Below are 15,937 nucleotides of genomic sequence, written 5' to 3'. Positions count from 1 at the left end.
GGACAGTTGTTAACCGATTGAAGGGGATATTATATACAAGCAATAAAACGTAACATGATAAAACTCCTGCAGTCAAATTGTAAATTGTTTGTGCAGCTTAGACTCTCAAAGGCAGTTTGTGTTTTACATCTGTTTATGTGGATTTTTATTCAAGACCACAGAGATCAGGGCATTTAAATATCAGCACGGCTTTTTTTCACACAGCAGGCTTGTCATTTCAAAGCACCTTGGTTGCTGCTGTTTTCAGGGGTCCCCTTCAATATGGTCTTTTAGTCCTTGTGGGAAGAACTGCAGCTGCAGCAGCAGGGTGGTAAAACTCAATCCTGTCCATGTTTTGTCTGCCAGAAACCAGCAAATGCCCATGAAATCCATTGCGTTTCTGGATGGCTGGCTACTGGCGTATCAGTCTCTCTCACGGTCTCCCTCTGTTCAGACCTACTTCACAGGTGTCTGTTTGTTGTGTGTGTTTGTGTTTAGGCCCAGATTCTGCTGGACTGCGGAGAGGACAACATCTGTGTACCAGACTTGAAACTGGCTGTGCATGGGTGAGTCAGGCCTGCTGGGGCTGTGTGTGTCACACCTGTCCGTACCTCACTGCTCTCACTCCTCTGTCTGGGTCACTCCTGTCTGTACCTCACTCTCACTCCTCTGTCTGGGTCACTCCTGTCCGTACCTCACTCTCACTCCTCTGTCTGGGTCACTCCTGTCTGTACCTCACTGCTCTCACTCCTCTGTCTGGGTCACTCCTGTCTGTACCTCACTGCTCATTGGCGCCATGCGTGCTCATCCCCAGCTGACACCCGCTCATGTGTAGGGGGAACCAAAAAGTGGTTGGTGTAGGAGATGTCCCATGCTGGATATGTGGGATGAACAGGACTATAGCCTAGGTGGACAGATATTTTGCTGTAAGTCATTTTCGGGTCAGCAGAAACCTTGTGGGGCTCTAGGACAGGGTTGGAAACTTTTAATCAAGGGTTCATGGGAGGGTGAAAATCAACAATGAGGTTTTAGTGTTTGAGGATTTTACGATGGCTCACAGGTGCTTAGCTGTGCTCGTACAAGTGGACAGGGTCACTTTGTCAGTAGTACAGGTAAACGCAGGAGAACAGATCAGAAGAGTTTTGGAAATATAGCTACTAGAGAGCTCCTGACTGAGACTGTGGCACTACTGAAGGGGTGTCCCCAAAGCATAACTGGCGCAGCAGGTCTGAGCCAGGCAGGGTGCGATGCTGGGAAATCCTGGTTCCTCTCTCACCCAGTGGAGCTGGTTTGTAGCCCCAGGGCCCCCGGTAGGGTCGCTGGTGTACCAGGTCACGGTCAGTGCTCCTCAACAGGGTGCAGGGTGGGACAGAAGTGCAAACAGGTGCAGCCAGTTTGGAGAAGGGGAGGAGGAGGACAGGGTGGAAGTGGCTGGAACCGAAAGATGAAAGAAATTGATTTCAGCAAAAGAAAAAAAAGATGCTGAGGTCGGAGAACTATCAGCTCCTTTTGAAGCTGTTGCATACGTCTGCTGGACTTTGATTAAAGAAACCTGCCTGTACACTTCAAAACTGAACAGCTCAGCTGTTCCATTTATTTTGGATTGTTTTTTAATTTGTTTTTAACTGCTCTTTCACACCTGCAGATGCTCTTGATCATTGATCCCAGTCCCTTCCATACTACCGAGCACACTTCAGAAAAACCCATACGAATCTTTGGTTTACTTCTGTTCACCCGCTGAGAGGGAAGCAGACTTTCGGTATTATTAATCTGGGTCTAGATATCAGCTAGCATGGCGAGGAGAGACCCAGCAGCAATGGCAGGAGAAATCAAACAGACCGCATCTGAGGGAGGTTCTGAGGAGAAAGCACAGCGAAGTTATGATATTCTAGGGTACTGTGTTCCAGGCGCTCCATAAAAAGATATGGAAAATCAAGAAATTAAAAACATGTGGTGTCACCTCGTCTTTTAGGCTGGAGGATTCTGTTCTGTGCACATGTGGTGTAGTTCTCAGGAACTTTATGCTGGCATAGCACATGATTTCTTTTTAGTTTTAGAGTCTGTTGTTGTGCATGTGTTGAAGGCATGGCACAAATAAAGATCAAGGCAACCCTGAATATGATAACCCCTGAAGAACACTTTGCATTATGTAAATTTATACAGATTATTTGCACATGCATTTAATTGTAGTCTTATTAAGCATGTTTGCAATGGAACTATGCACAGAACACTGTAATGACGCAAATGTATATATAATTAAGTAATTGCCAACAATGTGCACTATGTAAATGTATACAATGCAAAATTGTGCTGGAATATTTTCGTGCTTTCAATTAGTTTGGCTGGAAAGTGAGAGCAGTCTGAGGTGCTGTCACCTTTATTCTGAGTGGCTTAGAAGCTTTGATTCAATGCACAGACGGACTTTGTTGAGAGGACCCTTGAGAATCTTTATACTTAGAGGTTCAGATGCACTAGTTGAGAGAAACATATTTTTTCCAGGTTCTTAACTCCAGTGCCTCAGCTAAGAGTGCGATTGCTTCTGACACCCTTGCAGCTTGCATGGCACATTTAACTCAAACAAAGTTTCCCTTTTTTTCGTCATGAACGAAGCTGTTTCACCACCCGCCAGAGAAACTCCAGCATTTGAAATATTGATTGTCCTGCTTCCTCTGCAGAACTTTATGAGGGCTGGGACATAATTGGAATCAGCTGTGCTTCCCTCATATGGAAACTCTTATTGTATTCAGGGCCGTGGGGAGGGAGGAGACTGTACAGTCCTGTTCTCTGCACTATCACATGTCCAACATTATTGCTACATTGAATACATGGAAGGGAATTTGAAAGGGAGGGGGGTTAGGTTTTCCTGAGACAAATCTTCCTGATGTGATTTTTGGTAATATCCCAGCTCTCACTATCCCAGAAGAAAGGAGCCTAAAACCAGTTGCTGGCCAGGCCTGAGCCTGGTCTCTGCGTTCGTGTGAAAGACAGCAGGGCGATTCCCCTGTGACTGGCATTGATTGCACTGTCCTCCACCCTAGCGAGAAGGTCCAAGTGCCTGCCAGATGCACTGATTTTTAAATGATTTGTTAAAAACATGTAAAAGATGATAGCAGCCACTCCATCCCCTCCAGGGTGCTGCGTCGCCGGTGAATCTGGCGTGACAGGTTCTGGTGCTGGTCGCGTCCTCGTTGGTAATTGGCTGCGGACAGGAGGGGAACGGATGTGAGGTGACGGGGACCCCGACAGGCCTCAGTGCGCTCAGCGTGGTAAAGGCGATGAGTGTGGGTTCAGCTCAGGCGGGCCGGATCGCTCCTGCGCCGCTAGCTGACTGGGGTTCCCCCAGGCTGTGGCGCAGCTGCCTGTGGTCTGCCGGGGTTGCCTGGGTTCGCCCTGTAGAGACTTGGGCGAGACAAGCAGCCGCCCCCTCCTGTCCTGTCCGGTGGCAGGAGGGCGTGTCCACATGTTCTCACAGGAAAGTCTCACCTGAGCACATGATCTTCGGGAAGGACAATGTGAGCTGGGAGCAGTGGGAAGAGCAAGTGTATTCCACATTGAAAAATACTAAACTAGTGATGTCAGACTCCCTGTGGAATATTTCCTTCCCCACTGGGGAAGGGTTGCAAGTAAGAAGAGCCCCCCATCAGTGCTTTGGGAGCTCATAGCATCACAATCTCCTGTTCAAAAACTTCCAAGATGGCTCTTAAACGCTGGCTTGTATGCTTTTGAGGGGCTTGAGATTGGAGGCCTGATGTCTTGTGGCCTTCTCGTTTGCAGCGACAAGAAAGAGGTCTACCTGGGCGACGACAACTCCCTGACCCTCACCTTCAACGCGCGGAACGAGGGAGAGGGAGGGGCGTACGAGGCGGAGCTGTATGTCATCCCTCCCCCCGAAGCCGATTACAGCGGGATTGTACGCAATAACGAGGTTGGTCCTCCTGGTCTGCTACTTCTTTTTCGGACGTCAATACAGCTCCACCTAATTGTTAACTATATATACATAGTTATGTTACTCACAAATCATGAAACTGTATTCTGTATTCACACCAAACTGTCGCTGTTCTGCTGATGCAGTCCTGGGTCGGGGCTCGGCTCAGGCGATGCATTGTGCTAATGCTGTGCGTTGCCCCATGTCTTTCAGAGCCTCTCTCAGCTGACCTGCAGCTATGAAATGCTAAACCAGACGCGAGTTGTCATCTGTGATCTGGGCAACCCTATGAAGTCTGGCACCAGCGTAAGAATCTGGCTTTTAAACTTTGTCTTTATTCCAGTGTCTGTTCTTGAGCAATTCCCCCGGGCCTTTACAGAAATGTTCCTGTAGGTTTTTGCTCTTCAATAAAAGGACTTTAAAAATAATTCTCCTCCCAACCACTTGAGGCATTGGATCAGTTAACAATACAATGCCCTCTATTTGTTCTTAACTGGAGTTTTCGGTTAGAACGTTTTTTTTCCCCATTATCCCTAAACAAGAGGGAAGGCAATCTTATCATGTAGGCACATCCTCTTATCACAACAACTGATGCAGTCCTGAGTTTTTCAAAACTACTCTATTTTGTTTCCGTCAACACCTCAGGCCCCTCTTCGGATTTGCCAGTTAGATTAGTCCACATGTGTGTATTACATGTAGCTGTGGTGAAATGCAGATTATATACACAGACTGTGCATCGTTAAAGATGTCCTTTCTTGCTCACTGCCTGGCTGGAGCTCGAACAGTGGGGCTTTTGTGTCTGCTGGGGGACAGAGGCAGCGAAAGGAAGTTAACTCTGATCCCATGTGGTTACTGGCCTCAGAGAAACAGGAAGAGCCCAGCAGGGAGCACAGGGCAGGAGCGTACCATGTGGTTTTAAAGCCATCACCACAAGGGCTTCCTGTCATGACCTTCGTTTGGGAGTGCAACATTTTTAGTGCTTTTAAAGGTGCTATATAACTGTTTTATTATTATTAATAAGGGAGTTTCATTATGGCTCTAAAACACATTAATGACAAAACCTGGTTGTCTATAGATCACTCTTTAGAGCACCGTGCAGAAGGACACCTTGGAACACTCATCAAAACGCAGTTTGCGTGTCCCCGTGTGTTTAAGCCTGACCTTGCCTGTCCACCTACTCCTTCTGCACCAGCTCTTTGCCTCAGTCCACCTTGGGGGACGGGAGGGGGCCGAGTCGGTCGTTCTCTCAGCCAATCGGGAGGTAGCAAAATCTGTGTCAAATCACGAACGCCCTGACCTGCTCTATGTCCGCGTTCATTAGCAGCTACTAAAATGAGCTTGTTATTGACACCAGTGTTCTGCATTCTGGCGCACAGTGTTTAATGATTTCAGAAATGCACGAAGAAGCTGGTCTCACTGTCCAGACAGCACAGGAGCAGTGCAGGACATTGGACTGCAGTTTCACCTGGATAGCAATTTGTATTTTCAGCTTAGTTTAAGTGTCACTCTGAGCCTTCAGCTTGAGCATACTTGTAGGGTGTCCTCTCCCTATAGGAGAGACCAGACTGATGATTAATCCCTCCCCCCCCCCTCCTGCCGCCAGAGTTCCAATAGACACTCTAATTAGAGTGTCTTCGTTAGTTATTTCTACACCTCAAAAAGATAAGAGCCTGGAATATGTCTTTCCAGCCTTTGAATACCCCCCCCCCCAAACATGTGCTGATCACGCGCCCCGCGCTGGGGGGCAGATCCGTTCAGCCTGGGCTGGTGCAGGTGTGGAGCAGCTGCGCGAGGCTGGCAGTCCAGTGTGACTCTGACAGCCCTCGCGCCCCCCGCCCTGACGCACTGCCCCTCTCCTTTCAGCTCTGGGGTGGCCTGCGCTTCACCGTCCCCAACCTCGACGACTCCCGGCGCGCCGTGCACTTCGACTTCCAGATCCGCAGGTACGTCGGCGTCCCGCCGCAACATCCCGGGCCTGCAGGAAAGGGGAAGAGCCGCTTGCTAGTGGGATCTGGCAGCAGTGAATGAACCGGGGGGGAGATCTGTACCCCTGAAGTCTGGGCACGGGCTCTCACGAGGAAGTGTGTGTTTGCAGAGTCCTGCGATCAGCTGTCTAAAACATCTCAGGTTCAGGACAGTAAGGGTGTTGCACATAGGAGCTGAGCACATGAATTAAATACTGAAGTCACGGGCAAAGATATTCATGTATTTAAGGTAATTTTTCATCGGGCAAACATCACAATAGTCTTGGCTTTTTTCCCCTCTCTGTGTCCCATCTTTTGCTGCTAAACCATCAAAAATAAAAAAGAGACAGCCTGTTCAAAACCCTAAAGCACAGTTAAAGCACGTGGCTGTGGATATCCTCTGTCAAAGATTTGGAGACTGCAATACGTTTCATGCAGTACTTGAATCTTAAAATCGCCCTCCCCACCAGTCCTGTGGAGTGTCACACATGCAAATCCAAAGTTTGATATGTACCGCTGTGTTTTACACTCCGTTGTTTTAATGACTAGTCAGAAATGTAAGACAGCTGGCCAAAGAGGATATTATTTGGCCCATCTGGTCTGTTTAGTTGATGGTAGATAATCAGTCATCTTACTGTTGCTTAAGGGAGCTGGCCTCAATAACACATCAGGGTGATTTGTTCCAGACATCCGCAACTCTTTGTGCAAAGAGGTGATTCCTCTTTTCAGTCCTACTCATAATTTATACTTGTGGCTCCCGGTCCCTTATTTCACTGGCCTGTTTTAAAAGCTGTAAGAGATGAGTGATCCTCTGTTTTATTTCTTTCTTCCCAGTAAAAATGAAAATAATTCCCGCAGCGATGTGGTATCCTACAAGCTGGATGTGGCAGTGCTGTCAGACGTCATCTTGCAGGGGTGAGGAAATGGAAGCATTGATAGCATCAGATGCCCAGATGGGTGGGAATGTTGGGTATTATGTGACCAAAAGGAGTATAACAAGTATGGCTGTATACATTGACATCAGTCCTGCAGGCCATGTGACATCTCACAGTGTCATTGGTGTACAGTGCATTACCATTTGGGTCACAGTGCAGTTGCCTTTCATCTAACAACACACTTGATCATGTCACCTCATGCCTGATGATAATCCACACCAGGCTTCAGACCATCTGTGTGAGCAGGGTCTGGGAACGACCCTGTACTTTTTAAAATGTTGCACTTTTTTTTCCCCTTGGTTATTTAAAAGGTGCCCGTCACGCCAGATTTATTTGGCTGATGCAGTAATCTGCTGGGCCTTTAACTGGAAGAATTCAGGTGAAGCAGCCTGCTCAAGGGTACAACAGCTGGGATTTGAATCCCCAGCTTTCCAGCCGGGAGTCCCGAATTGTTACTGCTGCTCCACGGTGCTCTCCTGCTGCTGTCCGGAGCGGATGTGTTTATACGCCAGTCTGTCAGGGTGCGTGTGAGTGACCGGATTCTGTCTCGGCGTCGGCAGGGTGTCTCGTCCGGACAAGGTCATCTTTCCTCCGGCCAACTGGAAGGCCACTAAGCGACCGGTGACCGAGCAGGATGTCGGCCCCCTGGTTCACCATGTGTACGAGGTGAGCGACCGTAGATCAGCCTGACCGACCAACCTCTCCCCAGGGCAGATTCTTGTTCATACCTGTCTCTGGCCTCTGTCTCCTACCATGTTCTGCTGGGCCAGTGAACAGGGTAAAAACTCTTTGAACGGAAAGAGATTTTCACTGTTCTCACCTTTTTTCCCCAGACGTGATCATATAAGCCCTCTTGACGGGACTAATTAAGATTAACATAACCTTAAGGCGCTGGTGAAAGCCACCCATAGTAATAAACACAGTGCTCCTGTAATGACGCTGCCATCTGAGCTGCTGCCTCTACTGCTGGTGTGTTGATGCTTCGTCTTCTCACTGATGTCTCTCTTTTCCTTCCAGCTGGTGAACCATGGTCCTAGTCTGATCAGCCACACCCTCCTGGAGCTGCATTGTCCAATGAAAATCCAGAACCACCAGCTGATGTACCCTGTGGAGGTCATGACCCAGGGCCCCCTGAACTGCACCACTAACAAAACCATCAACCCACAGCAGCTCAAGGTAGGAAGGAACAGCTCTACCCTGTATAATAATGATAATAATAATAATAATAATTGCTTACACTTATATAGCGCTTTTCTGGACACTCCACTCAAAGCGCTTTACAGGTAATGGGGACTCCCCTTCGCCACCACCAGTTTGCAGCCCCACCTGGTTCATATACCAGACATGCTAATAATTGTTAGTTGGCACTACAGTTGTACATTGTAGGGTCCAGCTTAGGTTTACCAAATACTGAACGGCTCAGCACAGTCACATCTGATGGAGCAGGACCTTGAACTTCTGTTCATGCAAATGCTTAATTGTCCCCCCCCCCCTAAATTTGTAAGGTGTGAAATGTTCAGAACAGTTTTTTTTAATTGGTTATTTCAATAAATTCATTCAGGCTCTGGGCTATAAATCAGAGCTCTGAAGGACAAAGAACAGCACAGAATCGTAGCCTGATCTGGAAGGAAGTGTTTGTACTAATGGCTGTAATGATATGTATGCACACCCATTAAAGCTCTGTCTCCTCTCGATGTTATTATTGGTCACATGGATCTTGATGACTCCTGTTCTGACTTGTGGATGTGGGTCATCTTTGAAGATGCTTCGTCTAAAAATACCCTGGGGTCTGCTGTGCACTCGAAACAAACATGCGTCCTGTGTGCAACTGTAGGAGCCCTTCCCTTTCCCCAGAAAGCACGCTCTGATCTGATCAGTGCCGCAGAGACGGTAGATCGCGTCTCACGCACTTGAAGAGGAAGGAGGCTTCTAGTGCACGGGCGAGCGTCTCCTGTCTCGCAGGCTTTCCCTGGCCCATAGCCCAACATTTACGTTTTAATTAATCATCTCAGGCTGGGCATGGCACAGCACAACACCATTTTTAATTTTCTTCCTCCCTCCCCCGCCCTCCTTCAACATGAAACTGAAGTTCAGTCTCGGGCTGTTTATTTCCAGCTCGGCGTGGGGCTATGCGTGTGTGACAACGGGAGTTATTGGTTCTAAGCAGCACCAGATGTGAACAGATGTGCTTGCCCTTTCCAGAGGTTTCACTTTTCCTTTAGGGGCTGGACTGGGTGATCGGGGGGGGGTGAGCCAGCCTGGCTCTGTGGTGCATCCTGGGTTTTTACAAAGCAGACTGAAATCGGTGGCCTGCTCATTTTCCATTTGTTTTTTAACTCTTGGAAAAATATACAGCTGTGATGCACTACAGCGTAGCAGAACTTTTAAATTGCTGTTGTATCTTTATGGTTCTGAGATTTTCCATTCTTTGCGATCAGTCTCACTCCCCTCAAACATCTGTTGAGTAGACTCACTCCCTTAATAAACCTCGAGAGACAAATACCCACAGTTGCAAGGAGCGGAGCTGTTTCTGTTTGGTGACTTTAATGATATTTTTACTGATGGGCAGCAGGTTTCTGTATCCTGAAAACATTGCCTATCGGCAATAAACCTTTTACATATCTGCCTGCTTTACCCTCTTTCACAAATTCTGATTCTGCCAGCCCAAATCTCTAAAAGCGAGAGGTATGTAATGAGAAGAAATGCATGGTTGTTCCCTTATTATGCTGTGCAATTTATTGCTGTTTTTAAAAGAATCTTGTGTAGAATAAATTGGATTTAAGCGAAGAACAATAAGTTTTCAGTTCTAATAATTTCACAGTGATAAGTGATACTGATTTTATTTAACAAGCACGAGGCAATGAGCATTTGTAAATTAATTTTACCCAGAACTGTTGCTTACAGCCTTGGTTTACACCGAGCAGCAGCTGGGCCATTTCCATTATTCAGCTCCATTGTCAGGATGCTGATCCACCCCAGCATCACTTGGTCTCTCAGTGTAACCAGCCCTCCGCAATCTCCATTACATGGGTATGGAAAAGAAAATTGTTCCCAGATGTTCCAGGTGTTTTCTTGATGACACCCCTAATTCCTAATCCCCTGTCCTCGGTCCCCTTTTGGTCTTCCCAACCCTTAACTGCAGGAATATTGGGAATGATGGATCATCGTGTAGCTTTCAAGCCCTTGTAATGGGCAAGTCATGCATGTCTCGGTTTGTTTCCAGATCCTTTAGAAATGATTTAGTTCTTTTGCGTTGTTTTCTATAGTGAACGCTTTTAATAAAATGGAACAGGCACGGACTGGACCAAAAACCCTGACCAGCAGATGGGAAGCACTGTTTTTGCTTGGCACACCATGATGTTGTAAGAGCAGAGGAGAGCTTAAATCCTGAAGGGTTAGAGGGTTGGGTATTGTGTTCTTGGAAGCTCTGTGTGCAATAAACTTGTAGAATAGAGTTAAATTGGGGCGGAGCGGTGGCTCTGTGGCTAAGGATCTGCGCCTGTGGCTGGAAGGTTGCCGGTTCAAATCCCGCAGCCGGCAGAGGAATCCTACTCCGTTGGGCCCCTGAGCAAGGCCCTTAACCCCAACTGCTCCAGGGGCGCCGTACAATGGCTGACCCTGCTCTCTGACCCCGGGCTCTCTCCCTGTCTGTGTGTCTGTTTGTTGTAAATGTTCTTGATTGTTGGCACATTTCTGGATCATTTCCACTCTGTGGTTGTGTCTACAGTTCATTGATGCCTGCCTAGCCTTCTCCAGATCATATCCTATATGCAATTGAAATTGGTTTTTCAAATGGAAAGGCCGGAGTGTAATCGAAAGTTGCAAAGTCTGACGCAGGACAGCCCAAGCTGAATCGAGCGCCTCTTATTTCATCTCTGGGTTCTGATTCCCCAGCTCCAGCAGTCGCCCACTGAGCAGCCGTTGGTTCTGACCCCCAGCCCGGATCAGCACCGCGTTCAGAAGAGAGAGGCTTCTCGAGACCCCCTCTCCGAGCTCGGCACGTTGGTGAGTGACCGCTCTGCGCAAGTCGGGTACCGCTGGGGTGATTTGTTAGTTATTGATCCCATTGAAACGTCCTCTAGTGGATGGAAGGTGTAAGTGAATGCACTGTGTCAAGGGACTTACCCAGAGTGTCTGGGAGTTGTATGTACAGGGACCTTGGATTTCTGCCTCAGATGAAAGATGGGGTTCAGTTTGATTCAGTGCCGAGATCAGGAACACGCAGTGAGTCAGTGGTTGAACCAGGTGCCCTGCGGCTTATTTTAAACACTGGGAGCGCCAGCTTGAAGTTCTGTCATCCACTGCTGTACGAGGATTCAGACCACTGCTGGTGTAACGTCAGTCACCATAGAACTCCCATGCTGGTCAGGTGTCCGGATTTGCCAAAACATCTGCCCCTTCCTCGTAGGCAGCCTCCGCTCCTCCATGTGTCCAGCTCCTGCTTTGTTTAAATTCAGACGTCAGTTTTTTAAAAGCTCAGGAGCTGCCCTTCTGTGTGCTTTTCAGCGCCCAGCGCTGAAGGGCAAGCAAGGCTCCCTGCACGCAGGCTGATTAAAAGTGTCAGTTCCAGAGGTCACCCGGGCCGCTAAGTGCTGTGACTTGTGGCGATTCAGGAGGTCTGGGGTTGCGGTGGGGAAGGAGGGGGTGCTGGCAGAAGTACAGGTGTGTTTGTGAATGTGTTGGAGGGGCACAGTTCAGGGTAGCTCTCTCCGTGTCATCAATCACCTGGATCTAACACTGCAGTTGATGGCTTTATTACACATGGCCTTGATGTCATTCACTTAATGGCCCATTGGTTCACTCCGTGGCTGGAAGTCTGTGATCCAGCTGTAATTAATGGGAGCTCCCCTGGTGCTCGGACAGAAGCCCCATTGATGAGAGCTGTGAGTCGCACCTGGTACCTGACTCTGTGAAAGAGTCTTTGTCTTCCTGGGCTGCTGCATTAAACCCTCATGCATCCATTTTGCACACTGCAAGGCTAGTAAAAAAAAAAAAGGGTCTCGTTTGACATTGAAGCAAACATGGCGGCTCTGCGCCTTCCGTCTGTTACTGAAAATCAGTACAGTGCCATCCACAGCATTCGTACCACTTTCTAGACGGCTTCCGGCAGATCTCAGAAGCTCAGCAAGCTGGGCCTGGCTCGGGACTTGGGTTCGAGATCTCTAAGGAAAGCCAGCTTGCTGCCGTGGGTGGTGTTGGTGGCACGCTTCCCACTGGATCAGAATTTCGAATTTCAAAACCAGGGCCCCCCTGCCACTGCAACAGTGCATCCTGGGTCACTGTCACCAGAAGTGATGTCCTTCGAATGAGATATAAATCCGAGGTCCTGACCATTAAAAGATTCCATGGCGCTGTGTGTAAGAGTAAGGGTAAGCACAGTGTCCTGGCTAAACTCCACTCTGGGCTTAAGTATTTGGGCTTTCCTGAAGTCCTCCCTCAGTTTAGCTGGTGGAGCGATTCCTCTTTCCTCCCCTGGGTCCGCTGTGCACTGGGGGCCCCTCCTACATGTGAAACACAATGGGGTGAAAACCACTATATAAATGGATACAAATAGTACTACTGTTATCGTTCTCATCACACTCCTTTTGAAAGTGAGGCTGGGGCAGCAGTTGCTCCGTTATAAATGAGGAAATTCAGCGGTAGGTGCTTGCGGTGTGCCGAGTAACCTCCAGAGTTCTGAACCCCGGCCTGTGTTGAGAACAGAGCTCCCTCTGCCTGCCTGTGCAGGATCTCCTCTCCAGCCTAGTGAGCTCCCAATTCCAGGGCTGTGTTCTTGAGCCGTTCTCAAACTTGTGTTATGAGATCAGAGAGCATGGTGCTGACCTCAAAGGGAAGTTGGTATCGGTGATCTCTTCACGCGCCATTTACCCCAGAAATCTAAATGGCAATTAGGAACTTTTGAAATTGAGAGGGAGGCCTTGGAATGTCCTGGATGGCGTGGCAAACCGTTTTTAATGTTTTTTTGATGCCTGACCTTATAAGACCAAAATTTTCAGCAGGTCCCACCTCCCTGCCAACCCGCTGTCAATGACCAGTCTTGGAGGGAGGCATCCAGGGTCACCCAGGTCTGGGGCATGGTTGGCACTGGACCATAACAAACCCAGGCCCCAGGCTGCAGACCCACAGCAGGCCTCCCTGTCTCCAGGCATTGCCATGGCGACAGCTTGGGCCGCCGTTGGTAGCGAGCTGGAATGTCGGCCTTGCTCTTACCTTATATAGTATCGCCTGTCACTGCCTTTAAATCCGTTGTCTGACTTCAGAAAGCTTTCTTGTACTTCCCGCTGAACTGCGGTGATGGTTCCCCTTCCATTTGAAGGATACATTTTCTGGTGGTTCACTAACCACACTCGCACACAAGCCATCTCCAAACTGAAGGACAGGGCTGTGATGCCCAAACCTGGTCCTGGCTGTGAAATAGCGCCCCCCAGTGCCTAAGTGCCTATGTGCATGACTTGTGAATAGGAAAGAGCTGGGTGAATTCTTTGTACACTGACCTTTGACCTCCCCCAAAATTGAGGAGCCAAAGGCCTGATGAGTCGCTTTTTAAAAGGTTGTTGTTTGTATCTTCAAGCAATCAGCTTCTTCGTCAAAAATCCTGTGGGTTTTTTCCTTGTATCAGAGCCTTTAATTATCCAGACTTTTTGGTAAATTTCCATTAGCTTCCATATCTCTTCCACACGAGTGCACTGTGGGTATCGTGTTCTGCGCCTCCTGTGTGCTGGATGGATAGAAAACTGCTGGAATTCCAGAGCCTGGTGGTGGGTGTGTTATTGATAAGAAGTCAATGCAGTTGGGAATTCTGTGTTTTATTGTGCTTAAATTGTGCAAGTTCAAGTTCCCAGCAGGCCCGTTTCCCTTCTCCTTTTCCCCGGAACCGGCTCTGACCCTACTCTCCTGTCATCTGGCCTGTCTTCTCCAGAGCTGCTCGCAGGTGGAGTGCTGGAGGCTGCGCTGCGAGGTGGGCCAGCTGGAGAGGGGCACCAGCGCCATCCTGAAAGTCCGCTCCCGCGTCTGGGCAGAGACCTTCACGCAGGTAAGGCACAGGGCTGGTATGGTGTGGGGGCGTGGCTACAAATTGCGATGGGTGTGGTCATACCTTTGTGAGGGGGCGTGGCTGGCTTTTTGCGAAGGGCAGGGCCGAAGCAGGGGTGTGTGGTTAAAGTTGGTTGGATTTTTTGCAAGGGCCTTGCGAGGGGCAGGGCCAGGGGGTGTGGTTGAAGCTTTCGTGGGGGTGTGGCTACGACTGACAAGCAGCATGTCCGGGGCTGGTGGGCCTTTGGTTTTCTGGTGCAACAATGTTTCCTTGAGCCCGTTTGCTCTTATTTGGGAGTTTCGCCACAATGTCCTTTTAGATGTTGGTGTTTTACTGGCAAAACGTGGAGAGACTAGACAGGGTAATAACTCGCACAGTGCAAGAAAAACAGACCCCAGGCCAAGCACCGGCATCAAACCAAGTCAGTTCTGCAATTCTGCAGGATTTCCATTTATTGGCATTGTGTATTTCTTCGAAAGTTAAGTTAATGCAGTACAGTATTCTGAATAATGCATTGTGAAGGTGACATGGTATTAGAATTGCAGGTAAAAGGAGGTGTGCTGCACTAGCAGGGAGATGGAGGGCATTGGAAGCTGTTAGATACAGGACTGGAGGTCTCCCAGCTGTAAAACCACAGCAGGTAATGCCAATGTAGACTCAGTGGTAACAGTCCACTGTGATGGGAACTACAGCAGACTCCTGTGCTGTAACCTAACCTTGTCTGTCTGCTAGCACAAAGCAGGACCTGGCTCTGTATTTAACTCCAGAAAGAGCAGCTCTCCAAGGGTGAGGTCCCATCAGTTACTGTAAGGTAAAACGGTGCCGTTGGGTCTTTGCGGGGCCAGCCAACTTGTTTCAGTCTGTACACACGCTACACAGGAGCGCTCGGAGAATGAGCAGCGCGCACGCATCTACGGCCGGGAGTGTGTGTGCATTGAAAATCCATTAGCTTGTGGGCTGGGGTTCTCATAGGATTGGAATGTCTAAGCCTTAGTTCTGGAGAGCAGAGCAGCAGCGCAGTTGTTTGCTGTACTCCGGCGCCCCCTGCTGACTGTTGGCCTCCAGGCTAGAATTTGGGTTTCGCCTTTTCAATGGCTTGAAATTCCGTCTGGAGACGGAATGAAAACGACAGATGCTTGGAAGATTGGGCCATTTTAACATTTACAGGCTGTCTGTTCTTTTATGACTTACATGGACAAAGCAGAATTTAATACCGTTCTCAGTTGCAGCTGTCTGTCCATTCCAGATAATTCCAAATAAAGCAACACGTAAATATGCAGCACCTGGTGCTACTTTATATGGAAACACCAGACAGTTGTAAAAACCCGTAGCTCAAATTGCTATGCACTGAGTGTCCATCCAATATCAGAAAGGTTCTTATTCTTGGTACGGGTCATGGCAATCCACACCCAGTCCTGCAAGCATAGGTCACAAGGTTACTACACCCTCAATTTACTTAAGCCCTGTTTAAGCAGCACTTACTGATACTGAACCACAGTACTAATTCCTTACACTTATACAGCACTCTGCTGGACACTTCCCTCAAAGCGTTTTACAGGTAATGGGGACTCCTCTCCACCACCCCTAACGTGCAGCCATAGTGCGCCAGAATGCTCACCACACACCAGCTATCAGTGGGGAGGAGAACAGAGTGATGAAGCCAGTTCAGAGATGGGGATTATTAGGAGGCCATGATTGGTAAAGGCCAATGGGAAATTAGGCCAGGATGCCGGGGTAACACGCCTACTGTCTTGGAGAAACGCCCTGGTATTTTTAATGACCACAGAGAGTCAGGACCTCGGTTTTAGTTCCCAAATGGATCTCAGACAGTACAACCGCGCCCTCTGCTGGAGTAATCGAGTAATTCTGTTACACGAACAAGATGAGTGACTTGGGCCCTGAGCACTCCCCGCAGGTCCGCACTTCTGTGATGTAGCGCAAGTGTGGACTGAAAGTGTGCAAGCATGCGAGGGAGCACCGTTATCAAAAGGGTAATGGGACACTTTCACGTGACGTCACTCGCTGGCTACACGGGCCAGGGTCAGAATGCTTTCTGTTGTTGATGCTTCTTTTCCAGTGGCTAAGTGCAAGTCTTAAGGGA

At 48.7% G+C, this 15,937-nt stretch overlaps 1 protein-coding gene across 1 annotated transcript in view; it reads left to right on the top strand.

Moving 5' to 3' along the window:
- The window catches only part of itga5 (integrin, alpha 5 (fibronectin receptor, alpha polypeptide)), a 70,312-nt gene that overhangs the window by 47,051 nt on the left and 7,324 nt on the right, over positions 1 to 15,937 (top strand). Inside the window, exons 19-27 of the mRNA XM_088634147.1 lie at positions 478 to 545; positions 3,754 to 3,904; positions 4,118 to 4,210; positions 5,768 to 5,847; positions 6,703 to 6,783; positions 7,364 to 7,469; positions 7,821 to 7,979; positions 10,698 to 10,808; positions 13,723 to 13,836. Coding sequence (XP_088490273.1) covers positions 478 to 545; positions 3,754 to 3,904; positions 4,118 to 4,210; positions 5,768 to 5,847; positions 6,703 to 6,783; positions 7,364 to 7,469; positions 7,821 to 7,979; positions 10,698 to 10,808; positions 13,723 to 13,836 — 963 coding nt within the window. The remainder of the gene's footprint in view (positions 1 to 477; positions 546 to 3,753; positions 3,905 to 4,117; positions 4,211 to 5,767; positions 5,848 to 6,702; positions 6,784 to 7,363; positions 7,470 to 7,820; positions 7,980 to 10,697; positions 10,809 to 13,722; positions 13,837 to 15,937) is intronic.

Source organism: Lepisosteus platostomus, chromosome 1 (assembly GCF_059453375.1).
Source record: "Lepisosteus platostomus isolate fLepPlt1 chromosome 1, fLepPlt1.hap1, whole genome shotgun sequence".
Taxonomy (NCBI): domain Eukaryota; kingdom Metazoa; phylum Chordata; class Actinopteri; order Semionotiformes; family Lepisosteidae; genus Lepisosteus; species Lepisosteus platostomus.
This window is presented reverse-complemented; position numbering and strand designations above follow the sequence as displayed.